The sequence below is a fragment of the Urocitellus parryii genome, chromosome 5 (assembly GCF_045843805.1).
Source record: "Urocitellus parryii isolate mUroPar1 chromosome 5, mUroPar1.hap1, whole genome shotgun sequence".
NCBI classification, from domain to species: Eukaryota; Metazoa; Chordata; class Mammalia; order Rodentia; family Sciuridae; genus Urocitellus; species Urocitellus parryii.
In genome coordinates, this window is record NC_135535.1 from 33,878,904 (window position 1) to 33,905,604 (window position 26,701).

At 30.4% G+C, this 26,701-nt stretch overlaps 1 protein-coding gene across 1 annotated transcript in view; it reads right to left on the minus strand.

Annotated features, from left to right (window-relative positions):
• Positions 1 to 24,120, minus strand: part of Lrriq1 (leucine rich repeats and IQ motif containing 1) — a 156,370-nt gene extending 132,250 nt beyond the window's left edge. Inside the window, exons 1-9 of the mRNA XM_026391410.2 lie at positions 23,980 to 24,120; positions 22,521 to 22,636; positions 18,901 to 18,985; positions 17,493 to 17,610; positions 16,750 to 16,973; positions 12,184 to 12,258; positions 6,198 to 7,838; positions 1,382 to 1,534; positions 26 to 176 (exon numbers count right to left, since the gene is read on the minus strand). Coding sequence (XP_026247195.2) covers positions 26 to 176; positions 1,382 to 1,534; positions 6,198 to 7,838; positions 12,184 to 12,258; positions 16,750 to 16,973; positions 17,493 to 17,610; positions 18,901 to 18,985; positions 22,521 to 22,636; positions 23,980 to 24,120 — 2,704 coding nt within the window. The remainder of the gene's footprint in view (positions 1 to 25; positions 177 to 1,381; positions 1,535 to 6,197; positions 7,839 to 12,183; positions 12,259 to 16,749; positions 16,974 to 17,492; positions 17,611 to 18,900; positions 18,986 to 22,520; positions 22,637 to 23,979) is intronic.
• Positions 24,121 to 26,701: the final 2,581 nt, after the last annotated feature.

Here is a 26,701-nt window from a genome sequence, read left to right on the forward strand (position 1 = left end):
AAGTATTAAAATTCCATTTTCTTACCAATTCGAGTGATTTTATTATGCGAAAGTTCAAGATTCTGAACATTAGTGCAGCCATCCAAACCATGAAAGGAACTCAGTTGATTTTTATTAAGAAGAACAACACAGAGATTTTCCAAATTTTCACAGTTGATAGTCTCAATATGGTTTTCCTTAAAGAAAGAACAAATTTAATAAATTTTGTTTCAATGGCTCATTAATTAAATATTTAAAGCTTGCAAAAAGTGGAAGGATGAGACTCAATCTCTAAATGAATACATGAATCTCAAATTGCTAAGATAATTATAAACTGTTTTACTATCTAGATGAAAATATTAAGTAATCTAATAATCAAATAATTTGAATTTATTTATTAATATTCTTTTTAAAATGTTGAAAATACAAAGGAAAATATAACAAAATACTTTGAACAACCTAAATGAACAAGAGAGAATATTTTATCATTGCTGTTTCTGCTGATGTGCATCGGAATGGCTATTGTAGTCAAGCAAGCACTACTTCACCATTTATATGGGTTTGAATGGAAGTAGATAACTTTTCATTTTATTTTGCAGATCTCTCAGGAAAGAACTACACCTCAGTGGATGCACCCAAGGAATTTCACCTGAGGAATTTCATCTCTAATTGGATCTGGTTTAGATAAGAAAATCCTGTGCGTCAAGCCTGGGTCAGATGACATAGATTGATACAATGATGGACATGAATGTATTTTGCATGTGAGAGGAGGTGAATCATTAGTAATCAGAGAGTAAATGTGATAGTTACTTTGATAACTCCAGTATTCAGAGATTCATACACTCTCTTCCCACATGAACATATGGCTTCCACAATAAAACATTAGCCATCATGAGGCAAGCAGATCTAAGCACTCTAAAAATAAGCCCAAAATAACTATGAGAGATTCCAACTTCCCAGACATCCCTGTCAAGGAATCACACATTAAAGAGAAGGAATTTTACACAGTCACCACCTAACTTCCATCTGACCACAATTACATGAGTCCCAGTCAACACAATATAAAATGGAAGAAATGTCCAGCCATCCCTGGTCTCAATTCATGACCTATTGAATAAGAAAATAAGATGACTGTTGTTTTCTGTAGTCCTTTGTTATGCAGCAAAAACCAAGCAAACAACCAAACAAAACCCCTGTATCATCTGCAAAAACAAAGAGAAAAGTAATTTCCAGGATGTACCACCTAATCATCTTTCTCTTATCCTTACAAACATAGATCCTTGATCTCTCTAGATCTGTTACAGGCTATTTTAGTAATAATTTCTTCAAGTTACTTCTGAAATGTGAACATAAACCCATTTTATATTTCATCATAAAATAACTATTAAAACAGGGGACATACCTGTACATCAATGTACTTAAGTTTTTTGCAGTTATTCAGGCTGTGTAAAGAAGTTAATCCACAGCATCGAAGGGATAGAAATTGAAGATTTATACACTCCGCCAATGTGGAGAGACTACAACCTGGCAAATCTTGAAATGTAATGGTTGTAACCTACAGAATTCAAGAAAACTTGGGTGAGTAACATTATTAATTACACAATATAAGCCATGTTAATGTTGTGAAAATGTTTAGAAAATTCATATAAGAAAAAAATACTGTATGTTGAAATTAACATTTATTAACAACTCAATTTGCGTAAAGCTATTTGGTCTCTTTTGGTCCCCCACATAGAAAAACAAAATATGAAATCATCCATTACAAAATTCAAGTTCAAAAATAAAATACATAAAACAACAATATAATAATTTATTAGTTCAATCCCTGATTTTGTACCAAGTCCACTTATTTCATATTTTATTGCCCCAGACATCATATTACACCACATAAAAGTCTATGATCTGTGGTTGACAATATCTTAGAGATCCCTGGATGTTAAAGTCAATGGGAGAAACGTATTTTCATGGAATATAAAGAAGGAATATAGTTTGCTCTTTGCTTTGTAGCAAAAGCAATAATATATTTAAAACTTCAAGTAGAGTTTCTATTTTCATAATTACTTTAGGAATATCTCAACTACTCACAATTTAAAGCAATTTTAAAGCAAATTGTTTTTCATAAATTTTCAGAAAGAAAACATTCTTCTATATAACAATAAAGTATGCATTGCCTGTTAAATCTGTATGCAAATAAATATAACTTCTATAATTGGAAAACTTGCTCAGTAATAGTGAAAATGGAGGGCTTAAAAACTGAAAATTTGACAATTACAGTTATATATTAACAATGTTACTCTGCATCATAATTTATATTACCTTTCTGATTTAATAACATACTCTTTCAGCCAACTGCTTTCAATCAACACAATTAAATTCTAGTTATTTATGATGTAGCAATTTCTATAGTTTCATTTCATTACTGCACAGGAGTAACAACTATTCTGATTAGTAGCATCTATTGTTGAAATGGAAGAGTTTCCTAATATTTCTTCCTTTTTACTTAACATTTTAAACTGTCCTTATGGGATAGCAATGTCTTCTCTACTGCACCCTAGATTTTTACAAACATATGATATAAAAATACATTTTATATTAATCATTTATTGATACACGTATGATAATAATCACATAGATAAAAGACCTTGTGCTCCAAAAATCAAGTTCAATACACTATTAGTAAACATATGCATCCATGATTGTACAATCAGCTTGAAAAACTGGGGCACAGTTTCTTAGATTAGTTAATGAACAAACTGCCCCATAATTAGTGGCAAACCTTAAATATACTCATAGAATATGTAGTTTCTCTACTTTTAAATAAAAACTTGAAAATTTTTATTTCATGCTCTATGACTTAAAAAGAATGGTCCACATAGAGAACCTCTAAATCATTTTATTATATTTTATTAAAGATCACAAATAAAATTTCTATTTAATCAACTATATTATTTCCAAACCTTTAATAGCTAGTTGTAACCAAAATGACCTAAAACAGATATATGTGATAGATATATTATATTTATATGTCTGTTGTTTGTTATTTAGAGATTTCATTCTCAATTATTCTTGAGTTCAACCTAAAGTGTATCAGTTATTTATAGTAAACTGTAATTACAAAAGCAATGAAAACAACAACTGTTTTTATATGTTTCTAAGACATTATTTAAGTGCCCCAGTCTCAGATCTATTCAATAGGAAAAAAAATGATAGTGTTTAAAAAATTAGCAACAAAGACAGCAAGTCTCAGGTATGATTAGTGGTTTACATGAACAGTTTGAAAATAACTTTAGTAATTCATGTACCATTCCAATAGCAGTCCATTACAATTTCTTGTGTAAAAGTGAGCAATGTTGATCTAAAAGTTAATTAGCAGTTAAAATGTTATCATTCATGCCAGGTATAAAGAAATATTAACCATTCCTTAAGCTCAGTATCCATTTTGTGGTGGTTGTTACTTACACCTGGTTATAATTGGTAGCAAAATGCCAAAAAGAAAAGAAAAAATAATTTGTTAAAACACAAAAGCTAGGAAAAATAAAAACATGTATAATCATTGTTCTTCAGTAATTTCCTTTTGGTATATTATTACATATAGTGAGATGGTATAGTATTTTCAGCTGTATAAATTCTTAGATGAAACAGGTATCAAGCAGGTCTCAAAAATCCATTTGCCTTTCTCATCAGATTGACACCCACATTTTACAATTGACTATTATATATGTACATGTATGTATGTACACACAAACACACATACATGATGATGAGCTCTAGGTCATGTTCTTTGTATATATTGTGTTAAAACTATAAAATAGACATTGTTTTTCAAGTTTATGAAAGACAAAACTGAGGCTCAGAAAGGTCAATATTCTTGCACAAACTTATGAAGCAATAAATAGTTCTGCCAGTAAATATCAAAAATTAAATTAGAAACAAGATCTTAATACAGAGCTTTAAAAACTTCATTAAACTCAAATAATGTTTGTAGTAGTTTCCTTTTAAATTAATCTATTCTAAACTTTGAAGCTAGCAGTAATGTAGAAATAAGATTAACATTTAGCTGGATTCATTTATGCATCCATATTTTCATCCTCGATACTATATACTCAAAATCACATTCCTGGAAATAAATAAAGAAATGTAGAAAAAATGAAGACCCGATTAAAGTCCTAAAGTTTCAAAGTAAGAGATTAATATGAGCAAAATGAATTCATTTACTGGGTGAAATTCCAGAAGAGTACACTTTTCTCTTAAAAATTCTCTCCACAAAGACCTTCTAAAGATGGCAGTAGTGACGAGGATAAGGAGAAAGACCTGAATCTAAGAGATTAGAAAATCAAAGTAAGTGATGGATCAGTGACAGGGTGAATGAGGACACAAAGATAAGAGAATTGCATAAACAGTCAGGAAACAAAAGATAGTATTATATGTAACACCTGACCATTTATATTCATGCACATTTTTCATCTTTATAATGTATATGGGATGATGCTTCAAAGAAAAATTAAACCTGTAAAATAGAGGCTTTGAGTAACACTGAGAGGATTATAGGGTCTTTTAGAAACTGTTACTCAAATTAGTTCATGAACCAGTGACAACATCCCTCAATGACATTGAAAACATGCAGAACCCTTTGGTCTGTTAATCACAAGATCCCTCATATCAGAATCAACATTTCACAAATTCTCAGGTAATCTATATACATTATGGCTTGCCAGGCCTTTCTCTAAGAAATAAAGTAGAGTTAATCTTCATTTTATCTAAATTGGCAAGAGTTCCAAAGAAGGAACAGAGAATGGACAGGAGGTAAAGGAGAAAGAGCTCACACATCTTTTACTTCTTCAGTGCTCTTCTCACTGAACAGACTAGAGATCTACAATAAAAGGGTAGAGCATTATTGTTTCTCTAATTTCAATTTTACTTTTAAAATTGGAACATTTTAGGCATTTAGTATATTTTAAGCTTTCACTATTACCTAACTCCAGTAGATATTTATAATGAAAATTACTTAAATAAGATAATTACTAAAGTCATCATATTGGAAACCTCAAAACAATATCTTGGAGAAAGTACATGAAGAATCATTCCAGAGACAGCATAGCCCAAGGAAAACAATAAAGAACAAGCAATTGGGAATTCTATATGTAGCTCTATAGAACTGATAGATCTGGTAATATATTGCTTAGGAAATAGAAAATACTTCAAAATACATGTTCTAGTTCTTGTTAATTGTATTGTTTTTTCATGGTTCAGCTGTCCTTCTGAAACTCCCTTATTTCATCAATCTATCAGAGATTACCCCAAAATCTTATTTGCAGAAATTTTCAAGATCTATAATAATGTATTTATCTATGTATTTGTTTAAACTCCATAGTGCAACATTAGGTTTGTTGTTTTTGTCTCTTTAGTCAACCAGTAAAATATTAATCAATCATATTGAACAGTTAAATAAATAAATATTGGCCAAGGAAATGAATAAAATAATGTACTAATACAAATGTTCATTTTGCTAGTATCTATTGATACAAAAAATTAAATGACTATATTTGGCTTTCAGGGTTTAACTAGATTATGTGTATTTTATTCATAAATCCTTTTAGTATTGCACTGTTTAAAATATTCTTTCCTGTTCTTCTACACATTCCCGAGTTTCTGTCTTAATCTTGGTTGTAACTATGATCTCCATAACCACTGAAAATATGTAGATTTGGTGAGAACTGTTTTAAGTTTGAAGCAGATATATGCCACATTTATAAAGCACAAAACAAAATAATTGTGTTTCTGTATAGGAATTCTAGAGTCTTCTATCAAATAAACTTCTTTCACAGCAGTGGTCTCATATAGAGAAATTCATTACATTCACCACTAGGTGGTGTGGTAGCCCAGATGGAAAGCAAATGCCTGAGTATCAAACTCCCTACCCTAATTCCAATACTTCCACCTTTACATCCTTAATAATGGCTATAGGGCTCTTGTATGTAAGCTTAAAGATATTGAAAAATTTAAATCAAAGCTCTGTATAGTTCTTAGGGAAACAATGCCCTGAAAAAGATGAAATTTAAAAAATAAATCCCCTCCCACATGGGGAAATATTTCGTTACTAACTTAAGTCTATTAAGAGACAGTTTTCTTATATACAAAATTTACTTCTATTAAAATGTAATGCTCCACTTTTGAGAATTGGGTTAAATATTAAAAAAGCATTATAAAATTAGAAATACCTGCTGTAAAGTATTCCAATGGCCATACTGAAGAATTTCTAATGTGCTCAGAGGAGGCATCGTATTAGGTAGGCATTTCAAAGGTCTCTTTCTTTTAACAATTTTTTTCTGTTGATTTTGACTGAAAATTTCAAACCAAGGTTTAAATGATCTTAGCCAAGCTAGTCTCTTCTCCTCAATAGAAGATAAAAGTGTTGACTCTAGTGTAGAGGTTGTGATCTGTTCACATTCAGCCCTATTTTCATAGCACTCCTCTGGAATTTCATTAATCTCAGATATAAAAGAGTTTTCTTTCTTAGCAATCCAGGAGCTTTTTGTATCACAGCCACTAAAATCTTCATGAAGAGCAAGTCTATCCAAAAAGTAATCTTGCTTATTTATGTTGCCTTCTCTATTTACCATGGCATCAGTGATGTTAAAGAACATAATGTCACTATTTAGAGTATTGTCTTTTGAGTTTTCCTCAGCTTCTTTGGATTTTAAGTTAATTTCCTTTTCTTGTAGTATTGGATATTCCTCCACAGTTTCAGCATTTTCTAATTTTAATGGTAGTAGTTTTTGCTTTATTGAAATAATGGAAGTATTCTCTTCATATAATCCATTCCCTTGTGATATCTCTTCTTTTTCTACTTTTTGTATCATTTTCTGTTCACTAAATTCTATTATTTTCTGTGCTTCATTGCTCTTCACATCATTCATTTCTTCATTACATTCTAATACTATTATTTGGACTTTTCCCCCCTCATTTTCCTTTATGGCATATTCCACCCTTTCCTGGTTTTGTGTTTGTGTCTTTAATTCTTGCTGAAACTGTTCAATTATATTTTCTTTTAGATCTAAGATTTCTAATTCAGTTCTTTTGTACATATCTTCATATTTTATTTCTTGCTTAATCATTTTTTGAGAACACTGGTTTTTTGCTAGGCTTTCATTTGTTTCTTCTATTTTTAATTCTGCCAAAATGGCTTGGTTTGATTTCAATTGTTCTTGTATTGGTTCTTTCAAGACAAACTGACTACCTATATTTTCACTCTTATTCGATTTCTTAACTACCCAAAGAGGAACATTTTCCTGCTTCTTTGAATTTTCATACACTAATTCTTTGGCTATGTCACCCTTATTCTTTGACTTATCTTCAATAGTTAAATGTTTGGCATTATGTTCTCCCTTCTTTAATGTGGTATTTATTATAAGCTGTTGGCTTGCAGCTTCTATTAATTTTAATTTTTCCTTGTTTTGTAGTTCCTCTCTTTCTCGTCTCAGTTCCTCTCTTTCTCGTCTCAGGATGTTCTTTTTTTCTTCATATACCTTTTCTCTCCTTTTCCTTTCCTCTTGCTTCTGTTTTTTTATCTCTTCTTCTATCCTTTGTTCTTCCTCTAATTTTTTCCTATTTTCTCCCTCTTTCTGTCGTATATTTGCTTCCTTTTCTTTCAACTCTTTTTCTTTCCTTTGTTTTCTTTCTATTCGGTCTCTAATTATGGGGCTATATTTTTGGTAGATTATGAATGCTTTATATTTAGCTTGAATTTTTACAGCTGCATTATGCTGCAGTTCTAACAAACGCATCTTTTCTTTTTCTTGTAGATCCTTGAACCTTGTTCTTTCCTCTTCCATTTGTACATGCAAATTTCTCATAAATTCCTAAAATAAAGTAGGATAGTAATAACATAAACAAAATGTGTAATTTTATTCAAATATAATTTAAAATTGTAGATTAAAAATAAATATAAAAACTGAAATCATAATGAAATTGTGATAACATTCACTTAAAGCGATTAAAGTAATTTATTTTAAATGGTATTAATTTTTAAATATTTAAAAGACTGTCACATGGGTAAGTTGGTACTCTAAAATTATGAGGATAATAAACCACCTAAATTATAAAGATACTAAGCCACCTGGGTATAAATTGAGAAATTCTTTGAGATAGCATATGAAATCAGAATGACACAAGAAAAATAGAATTAAAGAATAAAAGAAAGAACAAAAGAAAGAAAGAGAGAGAAAAAGAAAGAGAGAAAGAGAGAGAAACCACAAGCCAAAATTTATGTATGTGAAAAGGAATTCAAACATTCTGTGATGGGCAATCTGATAAAGGACATGGAGAGCTAGCACTGAACTACAGTGCATGAAATTCTCCTATGAGCCTTAGGATACCAAGAAGGTGAAGTAGCCTATGTGTGTAAGCAATATTAAGAAACAGTCTATTCACATATTTCATTCCTTCTCAGCTCTAAAGAAAGTTGGTATATACATAAAATGAGATAATTTGGAGCTAGGTAAGAAAATATCATTATCACTAGAATCTTAAAAAAAAGCAAAAGGGTCAAAACATTCAGAAAATATTTAAGGGAAACTAACATAAGGATGTGAGATAATGCATTTAATAATGCACTATTATTAAATGCCTTGTTATTAAAAGAAGTATAAATTTCTGAGCAAAGAGAACTATTACACTGGACAAAACCTTAAATGTAGATGACTTTTCAGAAAAAAATATTTTTAAAAAACCTTACATAAACATAAAATGCAACTGTTCAAATAAAAAATATGACTAACTCAAACAGAGTGGCGAAAGTAAAATGGCAGAATGTCTGACTACCTAAAGAAAAACTTCAAAAGTAAATATTTTCAAAAAAGACATGAAATATATGGCTATAGATACGGGGAGGGATAAGGAATTGACCAAAAGTAGCTTCAGAATAATAAGGCGGTGAGAAAAGAAAAGTGAAGGGAAGAAAATAGTAGAAAAATATATATTTTAAAATAAAATGCCAAAGTACAAACAGCTGAGTTTATTTAACTCTCACACACAACCAATTTTGATATGTGGTAGCAATATTTCAGAACCCAAAATAAGAGTTTCATGGAAAAAGAGCTCCACGAAAGCAAATACCATGTTCTTTTTTATTCACAATTATATTGCAAGCACTTAGAGAAGTGTCTGACATATAACAGAAAACTATCACATAATGCAGATGAATTTATAAAGTGAAAATCCTAAAAGCTTCAAAAGAATGTAAGGACTAACCATAAAACTTACAACTGGCAAAAATAAATAAATACGCAAGGAGCTACATCTTTAAATTACTGAAAATAAACAGCAATGAATATGAATTATATTACCAAATAAACTAATTATTCAGTTTTGAAAGCTAAATCAATACATTTTTAACTACAAAGACTATGCAAATTAACCATTCAAAAATATTTTCTTAACAACTATTTAGCATATACTCCAGGAAAAGTAAAAAGAGTTACACTGATTAGGAGAAGACTCAGGACTAAAAAAATACTAAAAAAAAAAAAAAGAAGTCATTAACATTTAACACTTTAATTTTCTGTTCCATTTTCTTCTCCCTTCTAACATTTTGTTTTCAAATTCTACTGTTAGTTTTATTATTTTTTATCTGTTTTTAGGTAATGTGTTTTTCTTTTCCTCTAAGATGTCCCTAAGACTATTTTTTCCCGTGTCTTGAATTTCAGTAGTTGCACTATTAAATTCCCAGTGAAATTTTCTTTGTGCCTATCTTATTTATAAATCATTAGTCATCTCTGAATGTTCAGATTGATTTTTTAAGGTATTTGAACTTTTCAGACATTATATCCTTACCCATTGCTTCTGCTCCATTCTCTCCATGCTCTTCTTTCAAGATTATCAGACAATTTTTATAACTTTTCACTATCCATTATGTTTCCTATGCTCTTTGTTTTTTTCCATTTTTTGTTCTCTTTGTACATTAATTTGAATATTTTCTATTGAACTCTCTTCTCTTTGATCAATACTCACATTTGCTATGTCCAATGTACTGTCAAACTCATCCCATGAATTTTTAATTTTAATATTGAATTTTTAAACTCTAGAGCATATACTTGATATCTGATTATGCATTTTAATTCTCTAAAATATTACACATCACCTGTCTAACTTTTTTGTTAGTGATGATAGTTACAGTTATTTTACTGGCTCCACTAAATCCAGTATTTGGATTATATACAAGTGGGCTACTATTCTCTTTTTTTCTTGGCATTCATATGAACCTATCTTTTCACATGCCTAATAAATTTTTAATTCAACAAAGGAAATAATCAATAAAGTAAAGAGAGTGCCCACAGAGTAGGATAATATCTTTACTACATACACACCAAATAGAGCAGAAATCTCCAGGATAGATAAGAACTCAAAAAACTTCAGACCAAAAAAGTAAATAACCCTGTCGTAAATGGGCTAAGAAACTGAACAGATACTTCTCAGAAGTAATTAGTGAAATGCAATCAAAACTAATCTTAGATTTCCTCTCAATTCTGTCAGAATGATAATTATCAAGAAAACAAGCAATAATAAGTGTAGGTGAGGATGTGGAAAAAAAGGTACACTCATATATTCCTGGTAGCACTGCAAATTAGTGCAACCACTATGGAAAGAAGTATGGAGATCCCTTAGAAAACTTGGAATGGAACCACCATTTGACCTAACTATCCCACTCCTCAGTCTATACTCAAAGGACTTAAATCAGCATACTACAGTGACACAGCCACAACAATGCTCATAGAAGCTCAATTCACAATAGCTAAATTGTGGAACCAACCTAGATGCCCTTCAACAGATGGATAAGGAAACTGTGGTACATATACACGATGGAATACTACACAGTATTAAAAAAAATAAAATTATGGCATTTACAGGTAAATGGATGGAGTTAGAGAATATCATACTAAGCAAAGTAAGCCAAACCCCAAAAAACAAAGGCAGAATGTTCTCTCTGATAAGTGGATGCTGATGCATAATGGGGAGAGAGGTGAGAATGGAGGAACTTTGATTGGGCAAAGGAGAGGGAGGAAAAGTGGGGGCATGGGAGCAGCAAAGATGGTGGAAGGAGAAAAGCATCATTAACATAGGTACATGTATGACTGCACATGTGGTGCAACATTACATCATGTACAACCAGAGAAATGAAAAGTTGTGCTCTATTTGTGTACAATGAATCAAAATGTGCCCTTATGTATACCTAATTAGAACAAACTAAAAAAAAAATCTACAGTAGAATGTAGTTTTTCAGAAGTGTGTAAATACTAAAAAAGACTGAAAGAAATACAAATAAAAGTAATAATATTTAGCTGGATTACATGATCACAGGAAACTTTATCTACTTAATATATATGATTACTTAAAATAATTTTATATAAAAACTGAAGTGAATAAAAACTAAAATTAATACATTTATTATCATTAGAATCATCTCAAGTTCAAATGTATTATTTAACAATTAATTGTGTTCAACAAACAGTAACTCTTCTTAACCATCTTTAAACATAATGAAATCCTTGTAATAGTATCTTTCCTTAAATCTTAAATGAAATTTTAGAATTGCAGTTTTATAAAGACACATTCATTGAACTAGTTAATTATTATTTGCAGAACATTCCATTTCAAGGAGGGCTTCTGAGGATTTTTTTAATTGATTTTATTTTTTAAATACATGACAGCAAAATGCATTACAATTCTTATTACACATATAGAGCACAATTTTTCATATCTCTGGTTGTATATACAGTATGTTCACACCAATTCATTTCTTCATACATGTACTTTGGATAATGATGTCCATCACATTCCACCATCATTGCTGATCCCCTGCCCTTTCTCTTCCCTTCCCACCCCTCTGCCCTATCTAGAGTTTGTCTATTCCTCCCATGCTCTCCCTCCCTACCCCTCTATGAGTCAGTCAACTTATATCAGAGAAAACATTTGGCATTTGTTTTTTGGGGGGGGGATTGGCTAACTTTACTTAGCATTATCTTATCCAACTCCATACATTTACCTGCAAATGCCATGATTTTCTTCTCTTTTCTGAGGATTTTTTTGATGCTGAAATAAATTCTATATCAGCTAGGCAATATTATTTTAAAAAGCCAATTTCAAGCATAATAATTTATTTCAAATGGAGAAAGAATAATGTACTGATTAAAAACAAAAAGTAAATACCTCATGCTGTTTAAATTTTTCTTTCCACATTTTCTCTTCTTCATGGAGCTCCTCATTCATCTTGTCCTGTTCTTGCTGAACATATGATAATAATAAAATGTTATTTTATTCACATACACATCTAAGAATATTATATTCATTATACATGATTCTCACAATTTATATTTGTACACAGTGATTAAAGATGACAATGCATCAAAAAGTCCTAGTTTAAAAACTTTCAATTCAAATCCAGTGTGAAATTAAAGCATCAGATAAATGATACCCAGGATTCCCATTTTTAGGACATAAATATGTTTACAACCTAGGAAAGCTGTTTTAGTTATCTGAACATGTTGTTCATATAATGAAATATGTTGGCTAGAAATACTGTTTGGTACTACAAAACTTATAAGTAACAACATTGCAAACTGACTTTTACATTATAATTGTTTTTTCTCTATACAGCATACCATTTAATTCACATAATAAATCAGTAAGTAATGGTTTTCCTTCAATACATTTTTATTAGGACATATTTAGTTAAGACCCTTCAGATTAAAATAAAATCAATATAAAACAGAACCCTTCATCAAAAACTCAGCTTCTAGTATGGGAACAGTGCCACAAGTTTACACACTACCCCACTTAGCAGAATGAGTTTATCATAAGAGAAGAACTATAAAGGGTCACAGTAGGAATGGTTGTTATAATTACTGGACGGTGAAAAAAAGTTTTATGCAGGATATTATACTTGAAATGACTAGGTTTTCAAGAGGTAGAGTAGATATTTTCAGAATCTACTAAGGATTTCAAATAAAGAAAATGAATACAGCTGTATTTTCAGGAAAATATTAAGTTTATTTCAAATAGAATTTTGGGAATAACAAGAGGAATACTAAGATCAGTGTGGAAAGTAAGATTTCTGTGTGAGAATCACTGAGAGCCTTCTGTAGATACAGTGGCAGGAGTGAGAATAGAAGTGAAAACCATGTTAATGTGGGGCTGTGGTTGTGGTTCAGTAGTAGATCAAATTGCCTAGCATGTGTGAGGCACTGGGTTCAATTCTCAGCACCACATATAAATAAATAAATGTCCACCAACAACTAATAAAGATATTTTAAAAACATGTTAAAGTGAAGTTGTTAAAAACCACCAACTGAATAGATACAAAGGAAGGGGAGAATTTTCTTTGAACCTATCTTATTCAACATGTGGCGCCTTTTGATGACATATAAGTGGGGAAATAAATTTTTAAAAATAGCCTTTTGACAGCACTGTGTATAATGCCAAAACAATTACAAAGTATAGTATACATTCTAGGCTAAACACTCAGAAAGGTTGAGCTACTTGAAAGTACCAGTAATATGTATTTAAGAGAAGATGGATGAAACAACTATTAGAGGGAAGAAAGCAATAAAAAGAGAGGTAAGGGTAAAAAAATATTCATTTTCTCTCTCTCTCTCTCTCTCTCTCTCTCTCTCTCTCTCTCTCTCTCTCTCTCTCTCTCCATTCCTGCCCCCCTTCTCTTTTGGTTCATTACCTTAGACTAATAACTGTTTTGCTTACTGAATTTAAGAGAATCAGAGGAGGAACACAATTCAGATAAAAAGATAATGCATTCAGTTTTATATATAAAAAGTGTAGGAGAGTTACATAATATACTTTATTTTGTTACAAAAATAGATTTGGTTCTGAACAGGCATAGCTATGGATGAGGTTACCAAAAAAGTGTATGGATTAATAAAACAAAAAAGGCAAAGGGTGGAATCCTTGATAGTATCATTTACAAGGACAGCAAGAGAAAGAGAAGTGTAATATTGGCATATTTTATTATCATATAGTATGTGTAAATGAACATGCAACAATGAATCCTACTATTATATACAAATATAATGGCCCTGTAAAATGCGGAAAAAAACAAAAGAAAGAATAATAAGCCTGAAACAGACATGGAGGAAGAAATAATAAACATGTAAGAAGGGAATAAAGACAGAATGACTCCCATATAAATCAAGAGGAAAGAAAATGGTCCCAAATCAAAATTTTGCAGGCATAAAATGCTTCAGAAGCCTATAAGAACCAAGAAAAGGCCTCAGAATATGGTGTTTAGAGATCATGGATTTTCTTTTTGAAGAGCCATTTTTTTGTTCAGTGGGGTAACCATGCAAGAACCCTAGCAGATTTAGTATCATATCAGGGATGAGGTAGGAATATAACGAAAATAATTATTTTTTAAGAAGCTTGTCTATAAGTAAATCTAAAGAGCATCTAACGTGAGACAAAACAAAGGTTGCCACATGATTTCCTTTTCTTCTTAGGATGGGAGAAAACTGAACCTGTTGATAAAGAATAAGAAACAAGGAAGGGCTGGGGTTGTGGCTCAGTGGTAGAGTGCTTGCCTAACAGGCATGAGGACTGGATTCGATCCCCAGGAACACATAAAAATAAACAAATAAATAAGGTATTGTGTCCATAAAAAAATGAGTAAGAAGGAAGCTGATAGAGGTGTTTAAGTGTATAGAAAACAGCAAGGGTAAGTTGAAAATGGCAGACTATAAAGCTAAGGAGAAAAGATAACCTTTGACAGAAAGAAGAAAGATTCTTACTGGGAGGAAGCAAGGCAAAAAAAAAAAAAAAAAAAAAAAAAAAAAGGATGAGCAAAGATGTTGAGGCTAACTAGAAACCAGATGTTGGATTAGATAAAAGAAACAGTCTATGGTTGATGCAAAAATATAATGTGATTATTTGTAAAAAACAAGAGAGGAAGAGTAAGATGGAACCACTAAGATTTATGACAACCATTTAGGGTAAGGAAAGCTCACAAAAAGCATAGAAAAGAAATACTGGGAAGGTAGTAAATTATGTATTTAGAATACAGCATAAAATTGTGGAACAGTATAATTGGAAAAATTTTATGTTCTAAGGCATAATAAAGTATAAACTCGGTAATTCATTCACTCATCACATTTTTCTTAAATAATAATTTTATAATAAATGCTGATTAGCTTCAAAGAGTGTATTACAATTCTAATTTTTTTAGTAACATGGATTGAATTCAGGGGCACTAGACCACTAAGCTACATCTCCAGACCTATTTTATATTTTATTTAGAGACAAGGTCTCACTGAGTTGCTTAGCACCTGGCTTTTGCTGAGGCTGGCTTTGAACTCATGATCCTTCTGCCTTAGCCTTCAGAGCTGGTGGGATTATAGACAAGCACCATCACACCTGGCAAGTTACAATTCTTTCATAGTGGGGATTTCTTTGGTATCATCTAAGCACACAGGTGAATACTTTGCCCTTGAAGAAGTCAGTAAATTTTTATTATCATGCAAATAAAAACAACAACTTCACTAAGTAGAATTCAAAAATCAGATGTTTTCTAAATCTGAAAATACCACTAACACTCAATTTCATTTGTGTATTCCAGCACAAGCTAGAAAACACTCCTCTCATAAGCTACATTATATTCAAACCTTTTCTGGAATTTTAAAAGAAGTTTCTAGTTTTAGAAATGACTATGTTATCGTGGTTTGTGCAAAGGAAAATATAACTACAGAAAAGTTATACATAACTATTAGAAAAGATTCCACAACATTTTTTAAATTGTTTTTAGATATTGATGAACTTTTATTTTTATATTTATTTATATGCGGTGCTGAGAATTGAACCCAATGCCTCACACTTGCTAGGCAAGTGCTCTATACTGACGCACAACCCAGCCTTAAGGTTCTACAATATTATAAAACTTTTTCTACAAAATTATGAGAGTTTTTAGTTTATTTATTTTCTATATAATCAAGAAATAAAATGTACTCAACATGGAGGGTTAGAATACTCTGAGTTGCCGAAATAATTACATGCAAATGTTCTCTATATGTAACAGTCAAAATCACCAAGTTCTGGATAATACATCTATCAACTTTGGTAATGAAAGACAAGATATGCTCTTGCTTGTTACCTAGACAATCTAAGACCTTTATGACCTACATGTAGGATTCTAAAATCCTCAGTTACTCAGTATGCCACTATGAATACTTGACTGTGGATATCAGACAGTTTGGACACACAAAACAGAAATAAAAACAAGTTCAAAACTCTGTGAACTCCAACGAATTAGCTCAGTTATCAGGACATAGAATATCTCCTAAATGGTTGAACTACTTCTACCAAATATGTCATATTACATATTCTACATAATATATCACATGCTAGATCACATAGCAAAGGCACTGTTTAATCAATAAAGCTGCTATCTTTTCCTAAATTTATAATGTTATGGAAAAAAGAATTTTATATTATAAATTTCAGACTATATAGCATGATCTTTGAAACTTCATATACTCCAGGGCTCCTAAGATACAAAGAAGTATATGAAATTCCTGTACTATCTAATCAAGTAGCCCATATTAAATATCATTAATTCACAGTAAATTGCTTCCATTACCAGGAGCAATTAAAATCCACAGAATAAATTTCAATCCACACTGTAATACAAACAGCAATATTCTTCATAGGTAGCTACATTTAAACAATAGGTACATGACTTCTAAGATACATGAAAAAATCAGAACCAAAATGTACCTTCTGTATATTCTCTAATTTTTTCTTTTCAACCTCAAATTGTTTCATCCAGCAATGTCTCTTTTCTTCTTCCTCTTGAAATTGCTTTTCTTCTTTATCCCTCTGAGCTTTGAGAATTTCTTTATCTTTATCTTCTAGTTCTTTCTGTTTGTCTTGCCAGGCTTCAAAAGACTGTCTACATCTTTCTTCAACTTCAAAATATCCAAAATTTATATCAGCATCATCTGCATTCATAAAGAATAATAACAGTATTATTCTTAAAATCAAATCTGTACAATGTGAATCAATTTAACACATAAAAGTAAATTTGGCTGGGTGCTGTGGTACATGTCTATAATCCCAGCAAACACAGTAAGTTGAGGCAGGAGAATCATAAATTCGAGGTTAGCCTCAGCAACTTAGTGAGGCCCTAAGCAACTTAGGATGACACTGTCTCCAAAAATAAAAGTACTGAAGAGGTGGCACAGTGATTAATTGCCTCTGGGTTCAATCCCTGGTACCACCACAAAAAACAATAAAAAACCCATAATTTTAGATAATTAACATAAATATATTAAAAAAGAAAAGTTATAATATGCAAACACATTATTGAATACACATGGACATTCCACTTCAGTCAATAAAGAAGTAAAAATACTTGCCTTGCCTTAAAATATTCCGTAAAAAGAAAACTATCCAATATTTTTTCAGATAACTATGATCAATCATACAAATTGTCAAAAATATTGAGCAGTGTGGCACACCTGGTAAAGCATGTTCATCCATAGGCAATTCACAAAGATCAGGCTCAGGAACCAAGTCAGGATTCTCACAATGGGAATTACTTCTCATAAATTCTTCTTTTTCTATTTCAGTTAATATCTAAGAGGTTAAAAGAGTACCAATAATTAAATGAAATCAAGATAGAATAAAATTATGACTTAAGTAGTGAATTAAACATATATAATATAGAATTTTACTTTCTAAAACCTCTGTATATACAAATCTATAGTGCATTGATAATTATTTTCCTCATGAATAAAAATATTTTCACATACAGAAAATATTTTACCCTCTCAATGTTTTCCAAACCCTAATCATTTTTTAAAATAATTTTTGATAGTAGATGGACCTTTATTTAATTATTTTTATGTGGTACTGAGGATGAAACCCATTGCCTCATACAAGCTAGGCAAGCACTCTACCATTGAGCTGCAACCCCAGGGCTCAATTCATTTTAAGATTAATCTACCATCTTTAGTTAATATGTTTGATATTTTTTCAAAATGTTTCTATTAGTAGCTATTTTACTAATGCATTTCTTTCTTAGGTATAGTGATTGTTCCTGCATAAAAATTATTAATGAATTCAATATGACAAAAAAGAGAGCTAAAAATTCTCTATTTACCCTGAATTATGCAAAAGTGATAATTTTGATCAACACTTATCCATAATTTTATTCCTACAATACTCCAGTTGGAAAGATAGAAGATATTTACTCCAATGAATCAGCAGCATGGTAATTTAAAAAAATATTCTAATTTATAGTACCACAGAAAGAGTAAGAGTCAAAAATTTAAAATTATATTAAACATCTTAAGTAGAAACAGAGTTAGATAAGAGAGAGGTAAAATGAGAGTAAATTGAACCCAATGAATCAATCTGAGGAAGAGATTCTCTTCAATATATTTGTGAGGTTTTAACCCAATAAAATGCTACACTCCCTTTTAATTTTATTTTTAAGAATCCTTTCTTTTATCTGCTTTTAAAAAGTAATATAACCTCTTATACATTCAAAGTTTCTATGCAGTATTTAAGGTCTTTGCTGAAACATTGTAAATTTCTAAGAAAGATAGTAAACACAGAATATACTCATTGTTTTCCTCTGAACATTTAGGAAAAAAATATCATGCATACTGGTTTATCTATATGAACATTAAATTTACAAATAAATGATGGCCCTAATTATTATTTTAATGTTCTCACAGATTGAAATTTGTGTGGTTTCATATACTATTCAAGAGGAAACCATAAAATAAAAAATGACTTGTTTAAAAACAATCATTTTAAATCAGTGAACTTAAAATCAATGAACTCTCATCCTATGTAAGCTTAAAAGACAAATTTCTAATTGCAATATTGAGTATTTTCTGTCAAATGTTGAACATATACCTTCATTAGTTGTTCCTGATTTTCTTTATATTCAGTTGATAATCCTATCCTTAAATGCATATGATTATCAGAAACTGTTCCATAACTATAGCCTAAAAAAGGAAAATATATTATAATATTTTACAAAAAGTTTATAATACTTTATAAATGTAATTTTGAATATTAGAGTACAACACGCCAAAATCTTAAACACCTTCATCATCCTTTAATTTCACGTTTATCAGAATAACTTCTTGATCAGCAATAGGAACTCAATAGAACAGAAAAATGAATAAAGAAGAGAGGACATTTGTTGTATTTATTTGAAAAGCAAAAGCAATAAATTTCTAAAGCACTATTAACTCTTTACCATTTTAAAATTCTAGGCTGAGGTTTATTTTCTATGAATTCAGAATCATATAATGTATAATATTGCAATGGCACCTTGATTAGAAATCAATAAATGTTCAATTACACCTGCCACAAACTAGCAATACAATCCTGCACAAGATAATGAAATTACTATAAGAAAAATATTAATTAATAATTAATATAATGAAGTTAAAACTTATTCCTTATTTAACAAAATTTTGTTGAATTTTATTGTCTTTTTATTGTCTGCTGAAATGTATTACATTTCTTTTTCTTTATTCAATTAATATGTCATATCATGGTAATGCTCCCATTCTTCTTGTTAACTAACTATTAATACCTATTTGGTCATATATATTTTCTCCATCAATACCAATTCAAAATGTGTCTGACATGCCTTTCTGTATGAGATGCTGAAAAGAAAAAATAAATTATCCAGATTACTTTGCAGCTAAGTTTCTACACATAGATATATTTTTCCTAAGCCTTCAATGTCATATCAATAGTAAGTGTAAAGAGAAGTTTTTGATATTTTCATCTTTCTGGCCCATACTGTGATGATCTAGGAGACTTCGAATTGGAGACAGGAGTGTGTAGGAAAGAATTTATATCTCTGAACTTCTTAATTATGACAGAAACTTCTTCTGCACTACAGTTCTGAAATGTATGGTGAGGTTGTTTTATGTCTTGGATACACAGCCTAAAGTCTGGGTCTCTTCAGTTTTGTGAACAGTAATTTATTGCAGTAGCTAGTCATCAAAAATGATTCTTCCAAAGAACCATGCCTCCTGTACGCATGTCCTATGTAGTTCCCTCCTACACTGAAACTAAACTAATGCTATGTAACTAAACAGGATGTGGTAGATATGATATTGTCTGACTTCTAAAAATAGATCATAAGTCTTAGGTTCCACCTTAATCTCTTGGTATTTTGTCTCAGAACATTGAGTTTCAGAATTCAAATGTTATATAATGAGAAATATAAGCCAAAAGAAAAGGCTACATGAAGATGCCTCCAGTTGACAGGTACTTAGCTGAATTCCCCAATCAATAAGCTCCATGAATTGCCAGGCATTTGAATGAGCCCTCTTGGAATCCCAGTGCAGTTGAGCTTCCAGAGGACCCATAGATGTAATCAACATTCAACAAAAATGCATAATAATTCAGGGAACAACTGCCCAGCTGAGCCCAGTCAACTCACAGAATCATAGATATTTTTTAAAATGTTATTTTAAGCCACTAATTTCATTTCACAACAATAAATATTTAGCACATTTATTCTCCCTATAAAAGTAAACAAAAATCTTACTGCTTAAAGTAGAGTGGCTCTGTTTTCTACAACTGAGGTTTCCAATCAATACAACTGTAAATTACCCTCCAATTTATTTTGTATGCCATCTTTATACAGATTTAATTTAAAATATATAGCTTTTTAAAGTGAATTATTATATAATATGAAAATTTTTGCTTCTTGATGTGCTGTAAGAATTCAGTTGCAAATTTTTTCCTAGTTCGTTAACACTGAAGAAGAAATTCCTTTCTCCCTTTTTTCTATACTATTGATTTATTCATGTTTTTTAATTTTACATTTTTGATAATTTGAATTTCTTTGGAAAATTATTCCTTGATGTTATCAAATCTATTTTATTAGAGTTGTACATGAGAACTTCTCATAATCTTCTGAATCACTGTTTAATGCAGCTTTATCTTCTTTCATGAAACTAATTTTCTACAATTGTGTTTTCTTTGAATTTTATAATTTGATTATATGATTGTCAATATATTTGTGATATATTTACATTATATAAATCTTAGTAAAAATAAACTATTAGAATCCCTCATAGTTTAATCATAGTAAATATTATATATCTATTTATAATGGTACTACTGTCAGAAAACATGAAGTCACCCTTCCTCTTCTTTTTGCATCAATCCATCAGTAAATTCTTTTTTACTGTACCCTAAAAATGGTTGCCAGAACATGACCACTGTCCCTCATTTCTACTCAATTGATTCATCTCTAACCATATAATTCCAAGTCTTGTTGTAATATGGCTATGTCAATGTGTTCTTTCTACATAATTAACAGAATGCAACTAAAATACTGCTTAAAATGTAAGTCAGATACTCTGCTTACTCACTGCTCAAATATCAATGTCTCATAGAAACTCCTCTAAATGCTTTATTTAAAATAGCAACTTCCAGTCTCTATCCCATTATCTTGCATTTCTTCTTTCATAGCAGTTGTCACTAATGTAATATTCCAAATTTATTTGTTTATTGTTTGTCTCCCCACACTGAAACAGTAGAACAGAAGAGTAAGACCTTTGCCTGTTTTGTTCACTGCTGTATTCTCAGTGACTACAACAGATTCTGTTATAACAGTAATATTTGTTGAATGGATATCTCTGAATATCCATATTATAATTTATGCTATTTTCATAAAATACATTGAACTTTAAAAGTTTTTAATAACAAAACATGACAAAACATGAACATTTTTAGATAGTTAAATTATTGATCCAAGTCCTATTTTTTAATGCAAGTATTATTGGACAAATCAAGGTCTGGTTGAACAATTAGCTTATTGTCATTTTTCATGATAAGACAAGAAGTGATTAATTCTAGTTAAATTTTGATCATTCCATTATTAGAATAATTCTAAGTAATAATGCCCAGTTCAAACAAATAAAGTTTGTTAGGCTTTTGTATACAAATAATTATTTCCCTCCAAAAATGTGTGCATATTGATACTTTTAAAATAGTCCCATACTCAATTTTCTTTTCTTTAATGTAAAGTAATAGGAATCTGGTAATAATTAAAACTGGGGAAATAGGAATAGGCATGGGGACACACAACTGTAATCCCAGCAGCTAGGAAGGAAGCTGAGACAGGAAGATAACTCAAAGGTAGCCTCTGTAATTTACCAAGGCCCTAAACAATTTAGCAATACTCTGTCACAAAATAAAATATAAAAAGGGCCAGACATGTGGCTCAGTGGTTAAGCAACTCTGGATTAAAACCCTGGAACCCAATGAAAAAAAGAAAATAACTGGGGAAACAAAATTATTTATAGAGATATAATGAAGATAGTAAGAAAAAAAATATATACTACATCTGATAGTCCATAATACTATAGATATTTTATTAGTGATAAAGGTACATTCATGTACATAGCACAAGATAAGAACAGTGAACAACTTAGTTTGCTAAATTATGTTATCCAAACTTAGTGAAAACTTATCTGCCAATCAAATGAAATCTGAACTTACTTAAAACATTGGTGTCTTCTAAATCCTGAAGAAGGAGTTCTTCAACAGTTTTACTCTTGTTCTTTATAATGTTGATGCAGTGAAGAACTGACTCTGGTAATTCTTCTAAATCCTAAAATCAAAATTACACATAAAATATTCCTCTTTAAAAATTTCAGCAAAATGTGTAAAGGAGGTAAAAGGGCTACAGAAAAGGTAAAGTTCAGACAAATATTTTGCTAAAATTTGCTTTTTACTTTATTTTATGGAAGACCCTAACGAAACAAATGAAAAGTTACCTACATATGATTTTATTAACTTTATTACAAGCTGTTTATTTTTAAGTGTCCTTAATTATTGTGTGTATTTTAGATTTGTCTCAATGAATTTTATCAACTATTAATGAAAATTGCAAAGTTTTTTTTCCAAAATATATATAGGAACTAAATAGAAGAAGCAATAACTTATATAAGAAATTAATACTTTCCAAAATTTACTCTATGACTCTCAAACATAAAGTTAGTCAAATTCATGAATTAGGGGCTGGGGATGTGGCTCAAGCGGTTGCGCGCTCCCCTGGCATGTTTGCGGCCCGGGTTCGATCCTCAGCACCATATACAAACAAAGATGTTGTGTCCGCCAAAAACTAAAAAATAAATATTAAAACATTCTCTCTCTCTCTCTCTCTCTCACTCTTTCTTAAAAAAATTCATGAATTATTACATAATATCTATCAATATGGACTATGTAAATATATTTACAAATTTTCAAATTAAGTAAATATATTGATAGTAATTTACAAAATGTAAAAATGTAGTTCTTCCGTAAATACTATAACTAGTTAGAAAATATGATACAAAAATATAGGCATAATAACAGCAAATATTTAACATATAAGGAGTAATTTTAATAATAATCTAGAAACTAGAAATCCACATTTATTTGACTACAAAACTTCATTGATGGCCCTAAAAATACAATGTGGATGAATCACTTTAGATATTTTTGATACAGAAGAACATTACATACACTGATTTCATCTAATAAAATATTTTCTGACATACTGGGTTTCCCTCTAATAAGTTAAGATTTTCAACCATAATTCTTTCTCTCCATGTTCACTAATAGAATTCAGTGCTTATTTTGAGAAGGGATATCAAAGATAAAGAGAAAAATGTTGCTTTTCCCCTTATCATTAAAAAAAAGCAAACAAAATTCAATGTTATAAACTAATTCCTGGTATTAACTCTACTCTTCTATCCTCTGTCCTACACTGATATTTCTAATTCTTGTTTAATTAAGAAGTCTTTTAAGATACCTGGATTGTACAAAATGTTATTATGTCCTGCCATATATAATTTGTAATCCCTGAATCTAAAAAATGAGATATGTATACAAAATATACCAAGAAAATTAATATTCCTAATGAAAAGAATTTGTGTTAAAAGGCTTAAAAATGCAATACTTAACACTTACTGCATCACTACCTTCACTTAGAGTTTCTGAGTTTGACTCACTCTCAACCTCATCTTGTTCCAAGGAGGAAATACTGATTTTATCCAATTCAGCTTCTATCTCTTCTTTGAGTTTTGCATCATCATTATCACTGTCTTCCATCACTCTTCATATTAAAAAAAACAGAAAATAAAAATAAAGAGGCTATTATGTCTCTAAAAATTGTGTGTTCTTTAATTTTGCATATCAGTCCAACATGTTTCATTCAAACCTATTTTAACAAACTTTTATCATACCTTATTATGATTGTACTATATGTTAAAGAATATTGTTTTACCTCTTCATTAACTTATCTTTTCAAAAACATATTTCACTATACAATGTTCAAATCTAATATTAATTTTATATTTCTTTAAGAGAAAAAAATATATAGGGAATGAACTGGCTTACCTTCCAAAATCAAGAGATTTCAAAGTAAAATTCCACATCGGCCCAATTAATAAAAACAACATTGAATATCTTAAATATTTAGAGATTAAAATACTTAGAAAATAATAATCTAAGTATGGGCAAAGCATATGGCTTTTTTGTAGTCATTGAGAATACTGGTAACTCTGTCATAGATATAGACAGCCACAGCTTTTGCTAACATGACACATAATGACAGATAATACATGACAATCTAAATATTATACATATAACCTAAACTTTATAAACTATAAAATAGCCTAATATTTATTTTATTTAAATTGTTAATGCTTGTAATGGATATAGGCACAGCAATGTATTATAGCATATCGTCACATCATCATTATCAAGTTCACTACCACCATCATTAATTTCCATATATAGAGTATCTGTAATAAGCCAGGTAATAGAAGATACTTAAGTAAATTACGAACATTAAAAAAATGTAACAGGATAAAGATGATTGTAGTTCTTGTATATATGACAAAACCAAGGTTTGAAGATGTTACTTAACTGTCCAAAATCATTATGCTAGTAAATAACAGGGCAGAATCTTAACTCAGATATACTAATTTTAAAGTCAGTGCTCTTTCTACTACTAAATGGTATCAACTCAGCTGAGTTCTTTATCTATCTGACAATCCCTCTGTATGCCATCACCTAGTACAATCATGTCCAAATTGAAGGTTAGGACCCATTAATTGATCAAGAAATTAATTGATTAAGAAATTATTCACTCTTAATCACTAAGTTTTAGTGAAAGGATGAGAAAGGAAAGGAAGTGTTAGGATAGGGTAGAAAACAAAATATAATGATTCTATATATTAAGATAAAATTGTTTAAAAATTTTCAGTTATGAATACACACATATATATGCACATATGCATGAGTTAAATGAAATATATTTTATTAGTACTTTTTTATTTTCTGTAGATCTTAGTCACATAGCCACATCAAATGTTTATAGCAGTTCACAATAGCCCTTCAAAAGATGAATGGATAAAGAAAATGTGATATATATATACTGGAATATTACTCAGCCTTAAAGAAGAATGAAATTATGGCATTTGCAGGTAAAGGATGGAGCTGGAGTGTATCATGCAAAGAGAAATAAGCCTATCCGAAAAAACAAAGGCCGAAAGTTTTCTATGATGTGCAGATGCTAATTCACAATAAGGCAGGGGCTAGGTAAGAATAGAGATACTTTGGATTATGCTGAGGGGAGTAGGAGAGGGAAGGGGATATGGGGCTAGGAAAAATAGTAGAATGAGCTGGACATTATTACCCTGCGTGCATATATGACAACACTACCAGTATAATTCCACATCATTTACAACCAGAGAAATGAGAAGTTATACTCTATTTATGTATGATATATCAGAATGCATTCTATTGTCAGGTATAAGTAATTAGAACAAATAGAAAAACTTTTTTTAAAGTTTGAAATATATCAATCAGCTCTTATTTTATTTTTCAATACACTCTTCCAAGCTTTCATTGTTTCCTGAAGGCACTGGCCTTTCTACCTGTGTTCTTGTTCTTTTCTTCCTTCCTTATCCTTTTCCCCATTCCTTCCTTAATTCATTCCTTTACTCATTCAATTCAAAACTAACTTTTTGAGAATGTGCAACATGCATTCATAGCAGTGCTGGGTGCTACAAATACATTGATTAAGTACAGTCTGGTTAATAATGAAGATTAAATACCCTCACTTCACTATTTCTTTTCATGAATCCCCTTCTTATCCATCCTTCAGGAATAGGAGCTCCTCTCCCTAATAAACTGTCATACTTTACCTGTAGGCTGATTCTAAAAACTTCTTACTTACTTAACATTGCTTTGTACATTATTTCTGTGTTTACTACTTTATCATACATTTTTTATTCCTTTGTTCCTCCTCTCCATAAAAACATGACCAAGGCACTCCCACACTTAAAAAAAAACCCTGGGACTCTCCACTAATGATAGATATCACTTATCTTTCTTTCACAAATAAGTGATTTAATCAGACTGATTCCATGTGTGTTGACTGAAATCCTAAGAATTTATCCTAGAGAAATGAAAACTTAGATTTACACCAAAATTTTTACATAAATGTGCACAGTAGCTTTATCCATACTAACCCTCAAATGACAAAACACCAATGTCCTTCAACAGGTGAGTGATTAAATAAACTCTAGTACATTCATACCATTCAACACTACTCAGCAATCAAAGGAATGGACTATTGACACACACAACAATAAAGGTAAATCTCCTTGCAACTATGTTGATT